Consider the following 12,127-nt stretch of genomic DNA (forward strand, 5'->3'; position numbering starts at 1 on the left):
GAAGACTCAGGCGGTCTGGGGGGAGACAGCATGTCCAGGACCCCATAGGATGGAGAGTGAGGCAGAGGGGGGATCTAGGCGGGGCTGGGTGGACGTGGGCCTAGGCCCAGAGCTGCTACCAGAACCATCCCCGCCCCCTCCCCGAAAGGTTTCCTGCTTATATTCTCAACACCTCCAATTTCTTTTAAAAATGCAGAGATGACCATGTTGCTCTTTTAGTTCAATCCTCCCACGTCTCCACAGCCCACTGGAAGCAAAACCTGCCTCCTCACGCTGGCTTAGGAGGCCGAGTCCCTTCTGGCACCACCCCCTCCTGCTGCTGCCCTGACTTCTCTCTCCTGACGGGGCCTAGAATACGGCCAGAGCCTTTGCACTCACTGTTCTCCTCTTTCCACAGGGCTGGCTCCTCATCCCTCAGCTTGAATGTCACCTGCACGGAGGAGCTAACCCTGACCACCGCATCTAATGATGGGTCACCCCATTAACTCTATAGTGGCCTTCTGATTATTTATTTTGTGGCACTTTTTACCTTGTGTCAGTGTTTGCTTACTTCTCTGTTTACTCGTTTAGTGTCTGTCTCCTCTGATTGACGGACCTTGCATGAAGTAAGAACCATGTTTGTCCTGTTCATCAAAGATAGTAACTACCATATCGTGAACCCAATGAAGTATTTGTCAAATGAATGAATGAATGAATGAATGAATGGAGTTGATGTAGGTGCATCCTCCTCATCTTGGTTTGGGTTGGGATGGATGTTGGGGCTCAGCTGATGGCCATAGGGTTGCTGTCCATCTGGCAATTTTGAAATCCCAGTGCACTAGATTCCATTCCAACAGGGAAAGGCATCTTGCCCTAATGTTGGGAATTTAACCTGTAAACAGGGTCAGGCCTCATTGAAGGGTTTTCCTCTACTACAGTCCACACATCAGCGTCCCTCCATCTGTGGGTAAACAACACACACCTTCACAGACGCTCAGACACACACACACACACACACACACACACACACACACACACTCACCACAGGCATCCCCATACCTCTGTACAGAGTAACCTAAGATAAGCCACCCTCACATGCATACACAGAATCCCCCATAGATGTCTGAATACATCAAGGCATACGTACAGAGGGGAAGCCCAGTTACCCACATTCCTGCACGCACTAGACACAGCCCTACAGGTATATTTGTGAACAGATGCACACATAAACACACATACCTACAAATATGTACTTATGTGTGTAGTAGACACAATCACAAAAACCAACATAATTAAACACTAAAATGACATCAGTGGAAGCATGCCTGAGTGGCTCAGTTGGTAGAACGTGTGACTCTTGATCTCGGGAACATGAGTTCGAGCCCCACGTTGGGGATAGAGATTATTTAAAAATAACATATTAAAAAAAATGACATTAATGGAGAAGACACCTGTTCACTTGCTAACTGACTCAGGAGTCCACACCGTGGAGTTAACAGACTGGGCTGTGAGCTGCCCTCCAGCGTGGGATGCACTATGCTGAGTGATCCACACATTCCCACCTCATTCCTCACCTCCTCTGCCCTACTGCCCCAGCTCTCATGGTCTTGTGAGAGGCTCAGGCTCCAGCAGACTCAGTCTGTGGCCAGAGGCAGGGCTCAGCTGGAACTGGGGTCAGGACTTGGTCTGTGGCCAAGGTCAAGGTTCACTGGGTGACTGGGGTCAGGCTCATGTGGGACCAAGGTCAAGGGTCAGTCAGAAGCTGAGATTTCCTTGATGTCCTGTGTCTCTGTTCACAGGTGTGTCCCCCACATGTGCTATCCCAAGGAGCTGCCTGTGGGAATGAGACGCAGGGTCCTTATCGTGCGTGGGCCTCCGTGGCTGGTGAAAGGGGGGGCAGGTGGGGGCCGGCCAGGCAGATAGCTGTGAGGTACGTTTCCATCTCCGCGGGTCGGGCGGGCGAAGCCATTTCCAATCTGCTCTCTATCATTTTCAATATCATTAATCCCAGACACTCTATTTTCCATGCCTGCGCAGCCAGGCCCCCGAGTGTGCGCCGTGTAAAGTGACACATATTCATCACCGGCTCGTGGCGCCGGCGCCGACGCTGATACAATATTAGTGTTGCCCCCCCGCTCGGGGCCCGCTCCGCCCGGCTCCCCGATGGCACGAATCCATCACCTGGAGCCCGTGTCACTTTCCCCAGCAGCCACATTTGTTTGGGCACTTAGGAGGTAATTGTGGCACATTAGCCAGGGCGGGGAAGGGCGCTGGGCCCTCAGGAGGAGGGGAAGCAGAGGCATCTTCTTCCACAGCCTGAGCCCACCCTGGTCTGGTGCTCTTGGCTCGGGCTGGGGTTCCAGAAACCTGGGCTCTTGCTCAGCCTTGGAGAAGGTGGCTCAAGGAAGGGTTAGAAGGTCCCACGTGAGGGAGGTCAACTTGGGCCCCATCAAGAAGTCTCAGCAGGGTTTCTCAGCTCCTCTGTGAGCCCCAACACTGGGGCTTGGTCTAGATGTTGTCCCAAGCTTGGAGGTGATGGCTTTGAAAGCTTTTCTTGCCAACCAGTCCATATCCCAGCACTGAGACTCAGGAAGTGGCAGTTCTAGCCCTCCTGGCTCTATTTCAAGTCACAAATGGGAGAGGGCGGTGGGAGGGGGAGCAGGAAGGAGGAGACACTCCCTTGCCCTTGGTGGAAAACCTGGCCCTGCCCCCCACCCCAGAACCTGGGTCTGAGAAGGGAGGCTCTTAGTCTGAGAGGGGGTGGCATGGCCCAGCCCTCAGGAGCCCTGTCTGAATCTAGGAAGAGGGGAATGTCACCAGCCTGAGCAGTAGATGATGGCCCAGGGCCCAGAGCTTTGGGGAAGACTGCCTGGAGGCGGTGAGCCCGACATACGCGGACAGCCTCTGGCCACTGGGAGGCCCAGAGTGGCTGCAGTGGAGGGAGGAGCAGCGGCCAGGGTCATTGATCTGGGCAGGGGCCAGGCTGTGCTGGGGCATGGGTTCTCCCTCCTCAGTCCGCAGGGCTAACACCCATTAACCTCGTCAGCAGACAAATTGCCCGTCTTGTCAAATTCCCATTTAAAATGCAAACTCGATTTGACAGAGTAAACGGAGCGGAGGTGGGAGCGGATAATCCAGTGGAAGCTCATTAACAGGGCCCAATGAGAGGGGCCTGCCAGCAGGCCCGAACACACCGGCCCTGATGAACCTCCTGGCCGTTTAACATCCCACCACCTGCTCAGCACCCTACTTGCCTGCCCTACTGCCTAACGCACCTCAAGGAGTCTAGGGACCCCAGGTGCCTGCCACTACCCAGGGGAAGGTACATCCAGGAAACAAACAGAGCTGGGAATCAGCCTCTGCCTCTTTGCCTGTCTACTCAGTGGCCTTGGGCAGCAACGACAGCAACCATTTGGCCCCCAACCTGGGTTCCCATTGGAACCCTGTATGTATATTCTCCTACCTGGCCTCCCCCTCCCCTGCCTTCACCGTAGGGGTCCTGCGAGTTGGCATTATTAACCCAAAATGAGAAACCTGGGACTCCAGACGGTCGCCCCAGTTAGCAATAGGCAGGCAGAGTGTGGGTTTGACTTCCGACCCATCAGTCATCAACAGTGACACTTGTAACCACTGCACCACTTGGCCTTCCTGGCTTGTGAATGGCTGTCCTCCCCTCTCTGCTTGCCTGGTTTCAGTGCTGTCACAAGCTGTGTGGGTCTAGGAAAAGTGACTTCCTTTGAGCCTCATTTTTCTCATCTGTAAAAAAATGGGCAAACGACAACTGCCCAGCCCGAGGGGTAGGGTAAGGAGAATTTTAGTACATACCTGGTTTAATGAAGACATAACCACCCCTACGACATCTGCAGATAACTTAGCCCCAAATGGAGGTGTCTTGGGGCAGGTGACGGTTGTGCCCACCAGGCCACTCCTTCTGTCCTGTGCTGCAGCCAGGCTGCTGCAACCTGTTTCTGATAGTTGGAGCAAGGGTTGATTAAGAGGCCCTGGAAGGAAGCCTCCAACCAGCCGGAAGGCCACTGCCCCACCTCACCTCTGGGGTGCCCAGCCTGCTCCCCCACAGATACTCACAGAGCCCCCGAACCAGACAGGGGCGGCACCTGTCCCAGCCACCACATGGAGTGTTGCACCATCTAGCTGTGCTGGGAGCCGAAGCTGGGTGACCTTGGGTGGGTGTCCTCATTGGGTCCCCTTGCCTGTTGCTGCCATCACAGCAAGAGCTTCCTCACCCTCAGTCTCTGTCCCCCACCCCATCAGTCCTTCGTAGGTACCAGAGCAATGGCTCTTAATCCCACCACTTTCCCACCACCACTCCCTACCACTCCCAAGGTAAAGTCCAAATTCCTCAGCTGGCATTCAAGGTCCTACACAATCTGGCCCTAGTTTACCCTTCCAGTCTCTCTCATGGCACAGAGTGCCCCGAGCCCTCCCAACTTTTTGCCTTTGCCAGGCTGTGAGTGACCCTTGCATCCTTTGCTGACACCACCTCTGGACTCAGCATCCACCCTAGGGGATCCTCTTCCTCTTCAGACCTTCTCCATCCCCCATCCTTGCCTGACTCCAGCAGTGAGCTGGAAGAGACCCCTGTGAGGCTCTGGACCCTGTCTGGGGGTGGGGGTAGGGGTGGGCTGCAGAGGAAGAGGCTGCTGTGGCGGGGGGGGGGGGCGGTGGTGTTCTCAGCCTCCCTCCAGTTGTCTGCAGAGCCATCCTCTGAGGCTGGCCTAATTCCCTTCAGAGCCCGGCTTCCATCTTCAGGGTGGTGCTTAGGGAGCTGAGAGCCCAACGTTAATGCCTAAGAAAGTCGTGGGTGGATTAGAAAGCGAGGGGGATTAGGGCCAGAGCTGGTAGCTGATGCAGGAGCGGAGCCCCTCCCCCTGAGGAAGAGGAGGCTAATCCTGCTTAGTGACTGAGGAGCCCACAGTGCTGAGGAGGGGCCTTCTTTTCTATCCGGGCTGCCTAGACCTGCCCGGGAATAAGCCCTGGCCCAGCCCAGGCAGGGGCAACATGAAGACACTCTCACCACCTCTGTCTTCCCAACTTTTGGTCCACTGGTGTCCCCCCAAGCCACATCTGCCTGGTCCCTCCCTCTACCCCAGTCCTCCATGCGGCCCCAAACCTTTTCATCCTGCGGTGCCCATCCAAACTGCCTTGTGTGGCTGCCCTCCCAACTTTTATAACACCCACAGCTTCACGGACTGAGCCATTCCACAGAGACTCCTGGTGCCCGGTCCGTCCGTGTCGCCTAGCGCTCCGGGGACGCTGCAGTGCTTCCCGGCCTCCTCATTCCTGCAGCCGCTGACTGTTGGCTACTCATGGGTCATGGTCAGCTTCTTCTCTGGGGAACAGCCTTCAGCTGCCTCACCCAAGGTACGCCCTTTCCCTAGGGGCGGTGCACAGGATGACTGGCCAGTGCAGGAGTACAAGGTCTGACCCCTTACCTCAAGCTTCCTGTGGGACCGGCTGAGGCCACTGAATCGCACGGATGGACCTCTCCCTCTGTCTGGTCCTGCTGCCACTGCTTCAGAGGCTTGATCCCCAGAGCACTGCTCAGCAAGCCCCCTGCACATTCTCTCCCTGATCGCTTTAGGAATTCTCCTCCTTTACTGGCTTTTTCAAGTTCCAAGGTCGAGGATGGAAGATTAGGTTGGTCACTGAAGGGCCTGGATTTAGGGGCTCCCAAACTAGATGCTCACAACTCAGCCAGGCGAGGACCAGCGGTCCCTTCCCGGAGAATTAATCCTGCGGGGCTTTGATTTCAATGGTTTAGGAAGTCCTGTGGACTGAGTAGAGAGGGAGGTCTTGCCCTGGAGCCCAGCCTGGGGTCTTGGCCTGAAAGAGGAGGCAGATTCTGTCTGGGGAGCTGACTGAGGAAAGAGAAAGAAACTTGGTCTGAGAGTTTAATCTGAAGGGGGAGGCAGCTCACGTCCTGTGAGCCTGGTCTGAGAGGACAAGTAGAACTCTGACTTGGGAGCCTCGTCTGAGGGGGAAGGAAGGAAGGACAGTACGTGAAGAGCCGAGTTTGAGGAAGAAGAGCAGGCTCTGGACCAAGAGAAGAGGCAGGACTCTCCCCGGACTGCCTGCTCTCCACCACACCGTGCATCTAGGTCTTCCTTTGCCAGGCCTGGCTCACCTTCCAGGAAGTCAGCCAGCTGGTGTGATGCCTGAATGTGGGAGGACTGAGTTTCTAAGTTAATGACCCAGGTGTGTGTGAGAAGAATAGGAAGGACGTCTACTACCTGGCTCCTTAGTTCCATGAGGCTTGAAGATGTGGCATGTGGGAATACAGAACATCCTGGATGCAGGGCCTCTGAGAAATTCTAGTGCTGGAGTAACTTGAGAGCCGGGGCAGGGACCTGGAACAGGACGGACTGACCTCTGAGAGTCGGTCTGCAAAGCGGGGGTCAGTTGGTGGGGGGGAGTACTCCCACTCTGTTCCCTACCTTTGATGGACAAATGCTAATGACATTACCAGCGATTGACCAGAAACGAATAAATAATTCAGTCTGGCCTGAAAATGGGAGAAAAGTACTTAAATGCTATTGACAAGCCAGTCCCTGGCCTCATTACCCATGCAGACTCAGGCCTCCACATCGACCCTGCCCCCCAATTTCTTCAAACCCCACTGTGGGCAGCCTCAGGCCTCCCTCCCACCAGCCTGGCCTAAGTTGAATGTGTGGAGAGCAACGTGAGGAGCCCAGATGAAGGGTTAGGGTTTATGGCTAGAGGCACCCCCAGAAAGAACCCCAAGCAACCCCCAAGTCCTTCCCCTTTCCTCAAACCCTCGCAGCAGCTTCTGTTCCCAGGAAGGGTTCCCAGCCCCAGGTGCACGTGCACAGGGAGCACAGGCGTGTGCTTACACGCACACGCAGAGCCCAGCAGCTGCCGCATCCTCTTTCAGGACAAGAGGAGTGGTGACCCCCGGGGCGGCTGTCAGTCACTGCGCTCTCGGGGGTACAAACTCATTAAACGTTTCCCTGCCTTGTCACAGGGGCCCAGTCCGGAGTCAGGCCTGGGGAGGAGGAGGAGGAGGAGGAGGAGGAGGAGGAGGAAACAAATGTGCAGCTGATCCTTTAAAAGCACATCCTGTATTGTCTGACCCCCGGAGAAGAGAAGGGGATTGTGGAGGGTGGGGATTACCCCGGGAAGGGCCTCATCATGGGTTTCTCCCGAGTCTGGGATTTCCAGCTCCTGTGGCACAAGGAGCTCCCCCCCAAGCAGTAACTTTGCAAAACAAAACCTTTTCATGTTCTCCTAGAGTCTCCCTCGCTCTTCCTTGGCTGCCTGGGCCTGACTCCCCTTCATGGGGTCTCCTCTGGCATCATCAGGTCTCTTCAGGGGGACCTAGAGAGGCTACCTTCCTCTGGCCCCATCCCTGCTGGCCGCACGTTTATGCCAGTCAGAAGCCTCCTGAAGGCTCGACAGTCAGAAGCCAACAACGTCCAGTCCACAGAGAATGGGGAGCCTCAGAGCCCCTCTGGTGCAGCAGGCAAGCCACCTCCTAGCAGGACACAGTGGTGGGGAATTTGGGAGGGAGGGCTGTGATGTAGGCCTGGAGGTGCAGGATGCCTCAGAAGGTATGAAGGGCCTGGGTCAGAAGGCACACTTCAGCACAGCCCAGGATGTAGTTCTTAAAGGGACCCTGTCCCTTTGTGAGCCCAATAATTTGCTCCTGGGTGTGGGCAGAAGCTCCAGCGGTTTCCTCCTTGCCTATCACAGGTAGCTCGACTCATCCCCTCACTCCCTTTGGAGACTGGAACCCCCAGGCTGCTGTGTATTCTGGCTGGGGTCACCAGTCCTGGCCTCCCTCCTGGGCTCCTCCCTCCTGGGCTCCTCCCTGCCACTTGTCAGAACCCTGCCCTGACTAAGGCCTGAACTTCCCTGGACCAGCTTCTCCCTTCCAATTCCCCCTCTCCACAAAATCCAAGGGCTTCTCAGCTTTCCCAGGCACTGTACCCCCTCCCACACTCCTCTGGAGGGAGCTGAAAAACTCTGCTTCCTGCTTGTCATCCATAAGGCCCTTTCTCCTCAGTGTCTCTTCCCCCACTGGAGTCCCACCGGGAGTCATTTATCCGGATCGACTGGCTCTCCTCAGTGCAAACATTCGCAGGAGCATTAACAAGCCTAAAACCCAATTAGCCTTCAATTACTCAGGCCTCAGCCAGATTTTCTGTGATGGGGACAGGGGTAAGGAATGTGTTTGGGCACTTTGGGGGGCGCTGCTTGGCTGGTAGCCGCCCTTCCCCCCCCCCCCACCGCACCTCCTGGAAGCCAAACACCCCCCACCTTGCACCACTACTGACCCAGCCGGCCTGCTTTCCACCGCTCTCCCTCTGGCCCTGCACCACCTTCTTTCCTTCCTTCTTCCTGCCCTCCTTTCCTTCCTCATCCCTCTTAGAAAGTTATTATTGTTAAGTATACATAACTAATATATGGTTCAAAAAACTCATTCTAGGGGTGCCTGGGTGGCTTAGTCGGTTAAGCGTCTGACTTTGGCTCAGGCCATGATCTCGTGGTTCGTGAGTTTGAGCCCTGCGTTGGGCTCTGTGCTGACAGCTTAGAGCCTGGAGCCTGCTTCGGATTCTGCCGCTCCCCCATTCATGCTCTATCTCTCTCAAGAATAAACAAACATTAAAAAAATTCAAAAACCTCATTCTAAAAACATAATGCAAAAGAATACAAAGTGAAAAGGTAATACTCCCCCTATCCCTACCCCATAAATCTCACTGACAGTAATTGGGGGTTCTCCTTCCTTCCACATTTGATTCTATATATTTACACACACACATCTCTCATATAGGTTAAAATTTTTTTAAGTTTATTTATTTTGAGAGAGAGAGAGAGAGAGAGAGAGCGCACAAGCGGTGAAGGGGCAGAGAGAGGGAGAGACAGAATCCCAAGCAAGCTCACACCATCAATGCAGAGCCCCATGCGGGCACTTGGACTCACAAACTGTGAGGTCATGACCCAAGCCAAGAACAAAAGTCAGACGCTCAACCAACTGCACCATTCAGGTGCCTCCCCCAATATAGTTTTAAGTGTTTTTTCTTTCAACATTTCAAACTGGGACCATACTATTCATACTGTTTAATGACTTACTCTAGTCACTGAACAATACGTCTGCTGCACCTTTCCATGACAGCGTGGGCAGATCTAGCTTCTCCTTCTTCCTGGGTGCATAGTATGCCATGGGATGGCTGCAGTGATGTACTCAGTCCTTGCTCGTTGGACTGCATCATGGCTGCAAGTACCTCTGTCCTTACACCACTGTGCACACAGGCCAGTGTTGCTGGGGGACAGATGCCTAGATGTGGAATTGTTCGGCCTCCGGGGATGCATATTTAAAATTTTGATGGTTATTGCCAAAACTCCCTCTATCTCCAGAAACTCCAAGGTTGCGCCATTGTACCCCAAGCATCCATCGCCCTACTGCCATCAACACTGGGTATTAGCTTTATAAAATTTACTTTTTTCTCAATCAAATAAGACTGTGACATCTCACTGAATCCGTTCTTTTTCCTCATCTACTTTTTATCTTCACCTTTACTTCCATGTCTCACTCCTTTCTCACTTCCATCCCTCCTGCCTTACCCTCTCCCCACCTTCTTCTCTCCCTCCTTCAGCGCCTGTCTTTCTTTGCCTCCTTCTCTTCCCCATCATTTTTCCTTTCTCTTCTCCATGTCTTCTCATCCCTCACCTTCTCCCTCTCCTTCTCCCTCCTCCCCCTGAGTACTACAGTGGGGGGGGGCATCCAGAGAAGCTATTAGCTCTGCCCCCCTAATACTCTGAGTCCCACTCGCCTCTTAACACCTCCCTGAGCCTCTAAGCCCCATCTCACTCTCGTCTCCCTCTAATCACTAAGGCTTATTTCTGATTTTCTGAAGTGACAAGAAGCTGGGTTTGGGGGGAGGGGGGCTGTCAGCCAGCATCTCCCAGGATTGAGGGAGGGAAGCCTGGCTCCTCAGATGTGGCGGGTAGAGACTCCAGCGAGGTCCTCCTCACTGTGTATAGGCCCAAATTCCCCAGCCCTTCCTGCCTTGGTTTATGGCCTAATTTTCCCCCTCAGGGTGTTCTTTTAGGCTACTTTCTCTGGTCTCTCTTATAAAAAAGAACGTGACTCCCCACCTTCACCTAAGGGAGCTCCTGTGGCCAGGGCCTCAGTTTTCCAATGTTCACCTCTTCTCCCTTCCCTGCCATACCCCTGCTGCACCCACCTCCTTCTGCCCCACCCCTTTGATCCTGAAGGTGGGAAATGCCTCCGTGCTGCAAATCCTTGTCTTCTGCTTCCTACCCCATGGAAATCGGGCTCTCTCCTCCCCTGTCCCAAATCCCTCTCTCCAAAAGCTCTGTGAATTGGCATAAATTTAATTAAGGACAGCAGCAAATCTCTTGTCATTTTAAAGACATTTAAGGTTTAAAATATGTGCTGAGAGTAGAGGTCTCAAGAGAGGTGGGATGAGGGGGGCCAGAACTAATTTCGAGGAGTTACACTCGAGCCGCCCCAGTTCTAGCCCCTCTGTGTGACCCTGTATGCTCCCCTTGGTGTCTCTGAGCCTTCCTCATCAGCTCTCCCAGAACTCGTAGGAGGCTCAGCAGGAGGAATACCTCGCTCCTGCCTGGAAATGTTCTCCCTACGCTAATTTAATTACATGGCCTAACTGGGCCCAGGCTGGGGAGGTGGCTAATGGCAGCTGCAGAGACAGTGGGTAATCAAGAATTAATTAGGCGTTTCTGGGGATTCCTGAGTCTGGGCTAGGGAGTTCTGGGAGTCTGGCTATGGCTGGGCAGGGTACGGGCCCCTCCAGCTCCGCCTCCTGCCCTGCCCCTACCTCCTCTGGAGAGGAGCAAGTGGCAGCCCTAGCTCCAAAAAGGCTCTGGGTGCTGGGCTGTCGGCCAAGGCAGTCTCTGATCCATGGAATATGGAAGCGCCCGGGCTCCAGCACTGATAGGCCAATCCAGGAACCCGCAGAGAGCTGTGCAGAGACGGGTGCCTGTGCCAGTACGTCTGGACATTTGTGTTAGGGGCTTAGCCTGTGCTGAAGATGCTGCTTGGTCTAGGCTGGGCAAGGTGGAAAAGGAAATGAGATTCAGCCTCTGGGCTCTGGAGTTCAGCCCTGAGTTTTCTGCCTCAGCTCTACTACCTGCTAATGGCTGGTGCCTGCACAGGGGCCTTCCCACCTGTCTTTCCCTCTGCTCCAGTGTCTGCCCCACAGCTCCTCATCAAGCGCTTTCCTTCACTTCCCAGCTTTCAGGTTGCAGCTGAAGCAGCCCCTCCTTCAGAAGAAGCCTTCCCTGGCCACTCAGTCTAATTTACCTCCCCAGGTGCTATGGCAACATCACTTTGCCTTGTTTTCTGTTCATGTATTTCTTTGTTTCTTGTGTGTCCACCTGCCTCTTTCCCTAGAATAAGATTCCATTTGGAGGCAGAGACAGGGTCAGTCTGGCTCCAGCTGGATCCCCAGAACCTTGCTGCCCATGGAAGGTGTTCCGAGAAGGAAGAGCGCTCTCTGAAGCTGTTTCCTCACCTGTAAAATGGGGATATTAATACACTGCAGGCTCTGAGGTTGGGAGGAGGATTAAAGCGTGGACTCAAGAAGCACTGAGCACCGTGCCTGGCCCAGACCTCTCCAACACGGGCGATGACCACGCGATCCACACCATCGGACTCGTCGTATTGGTCACCAACATCACTGACGAATTTCGTGCTCCAGCTTCCCCGGCCCAAGGACGCGGCTGCGGGGTGGAAGGCGCCTGCCGGGCAGGGGCCTCGCCCGGCCCAGCCCGCCGACCCGCCGCGGGCCCCGCTCCTTCCCAGGCGCCCCCGCGCCGCCGGCGCTTTGAAGTCCCAATCCGGCAAATAGAGTCAATCAATTATGAAGGGAACAATCTGGCGGCCCCTCGGGGAGCGGCGGCCGAGCGATCCCGGGGGATTAGGCCGCAAATCGCGCTGAGCCTCCCTAAGTGACAGCGAGAGAATCGCGCGCGGCGGCGGCGGCGGCGAGAGCGGGAGGGAGCGCGGCCGCTAACCCGATTATGCAGATCCGCGGGGGGCGCGGATTAGGCCGCGGGGGCGGCTTCGCCCTAAGCGGCTCGGGGATTTGGGAAAAGTTTACTCGGGCGGAGGGGGCGGGGACTC

General features: G+C 55.0%; 1 protein-coding gene across 1 annotated transcript in view; it reads left to right on the forward strand.

Annotated features, from left to right (window-relative positions):
• LOC101081996 (vitamin D3 hydroxylase-associated protein-like) overlaps positions 1-11,956 on the forward strand; it is a 39,519-nt gene extending 27,563 nt beyond the window's left edge. Inside the window, exons 13-16 of the mRNA XM_045033597.1 lie at positions 5,241-5,361; positions 5,582-5,637; positions 7,320-7,480; positions 11,613-11,956. Of these exons, the coding sequence (XP_044889532.1) occupies positions 5,241-5,361; positions 5,582-5,637; positions 7,320-7,480; positions 11,613-11,956 (682 nt within the window). The remainder of the gene's footprint in view (positions 1-5,240; positions 5,362-5,581; positions 5,638-7,319; positions 7,481-11,612) is intronic.
• The last annotated feature ends 171 nt before the right edge of the window (positions 11,957-12,127 follow it).

Source organism: Felis catus, chromosome C1 (genome assembly GCF_018350175.1).
Source record: "Felis catus isolate Fca126 chromosome C1, F.catus_Fca126_mat1.0, whole genome shotgun sequence".
Classification (NCBI taxonomy): domain Eukaryota; kingdom Metazoa; phylum Chordata; class Mammalia; order Carnivora; family Felidae; genus Felis; species Felis catus.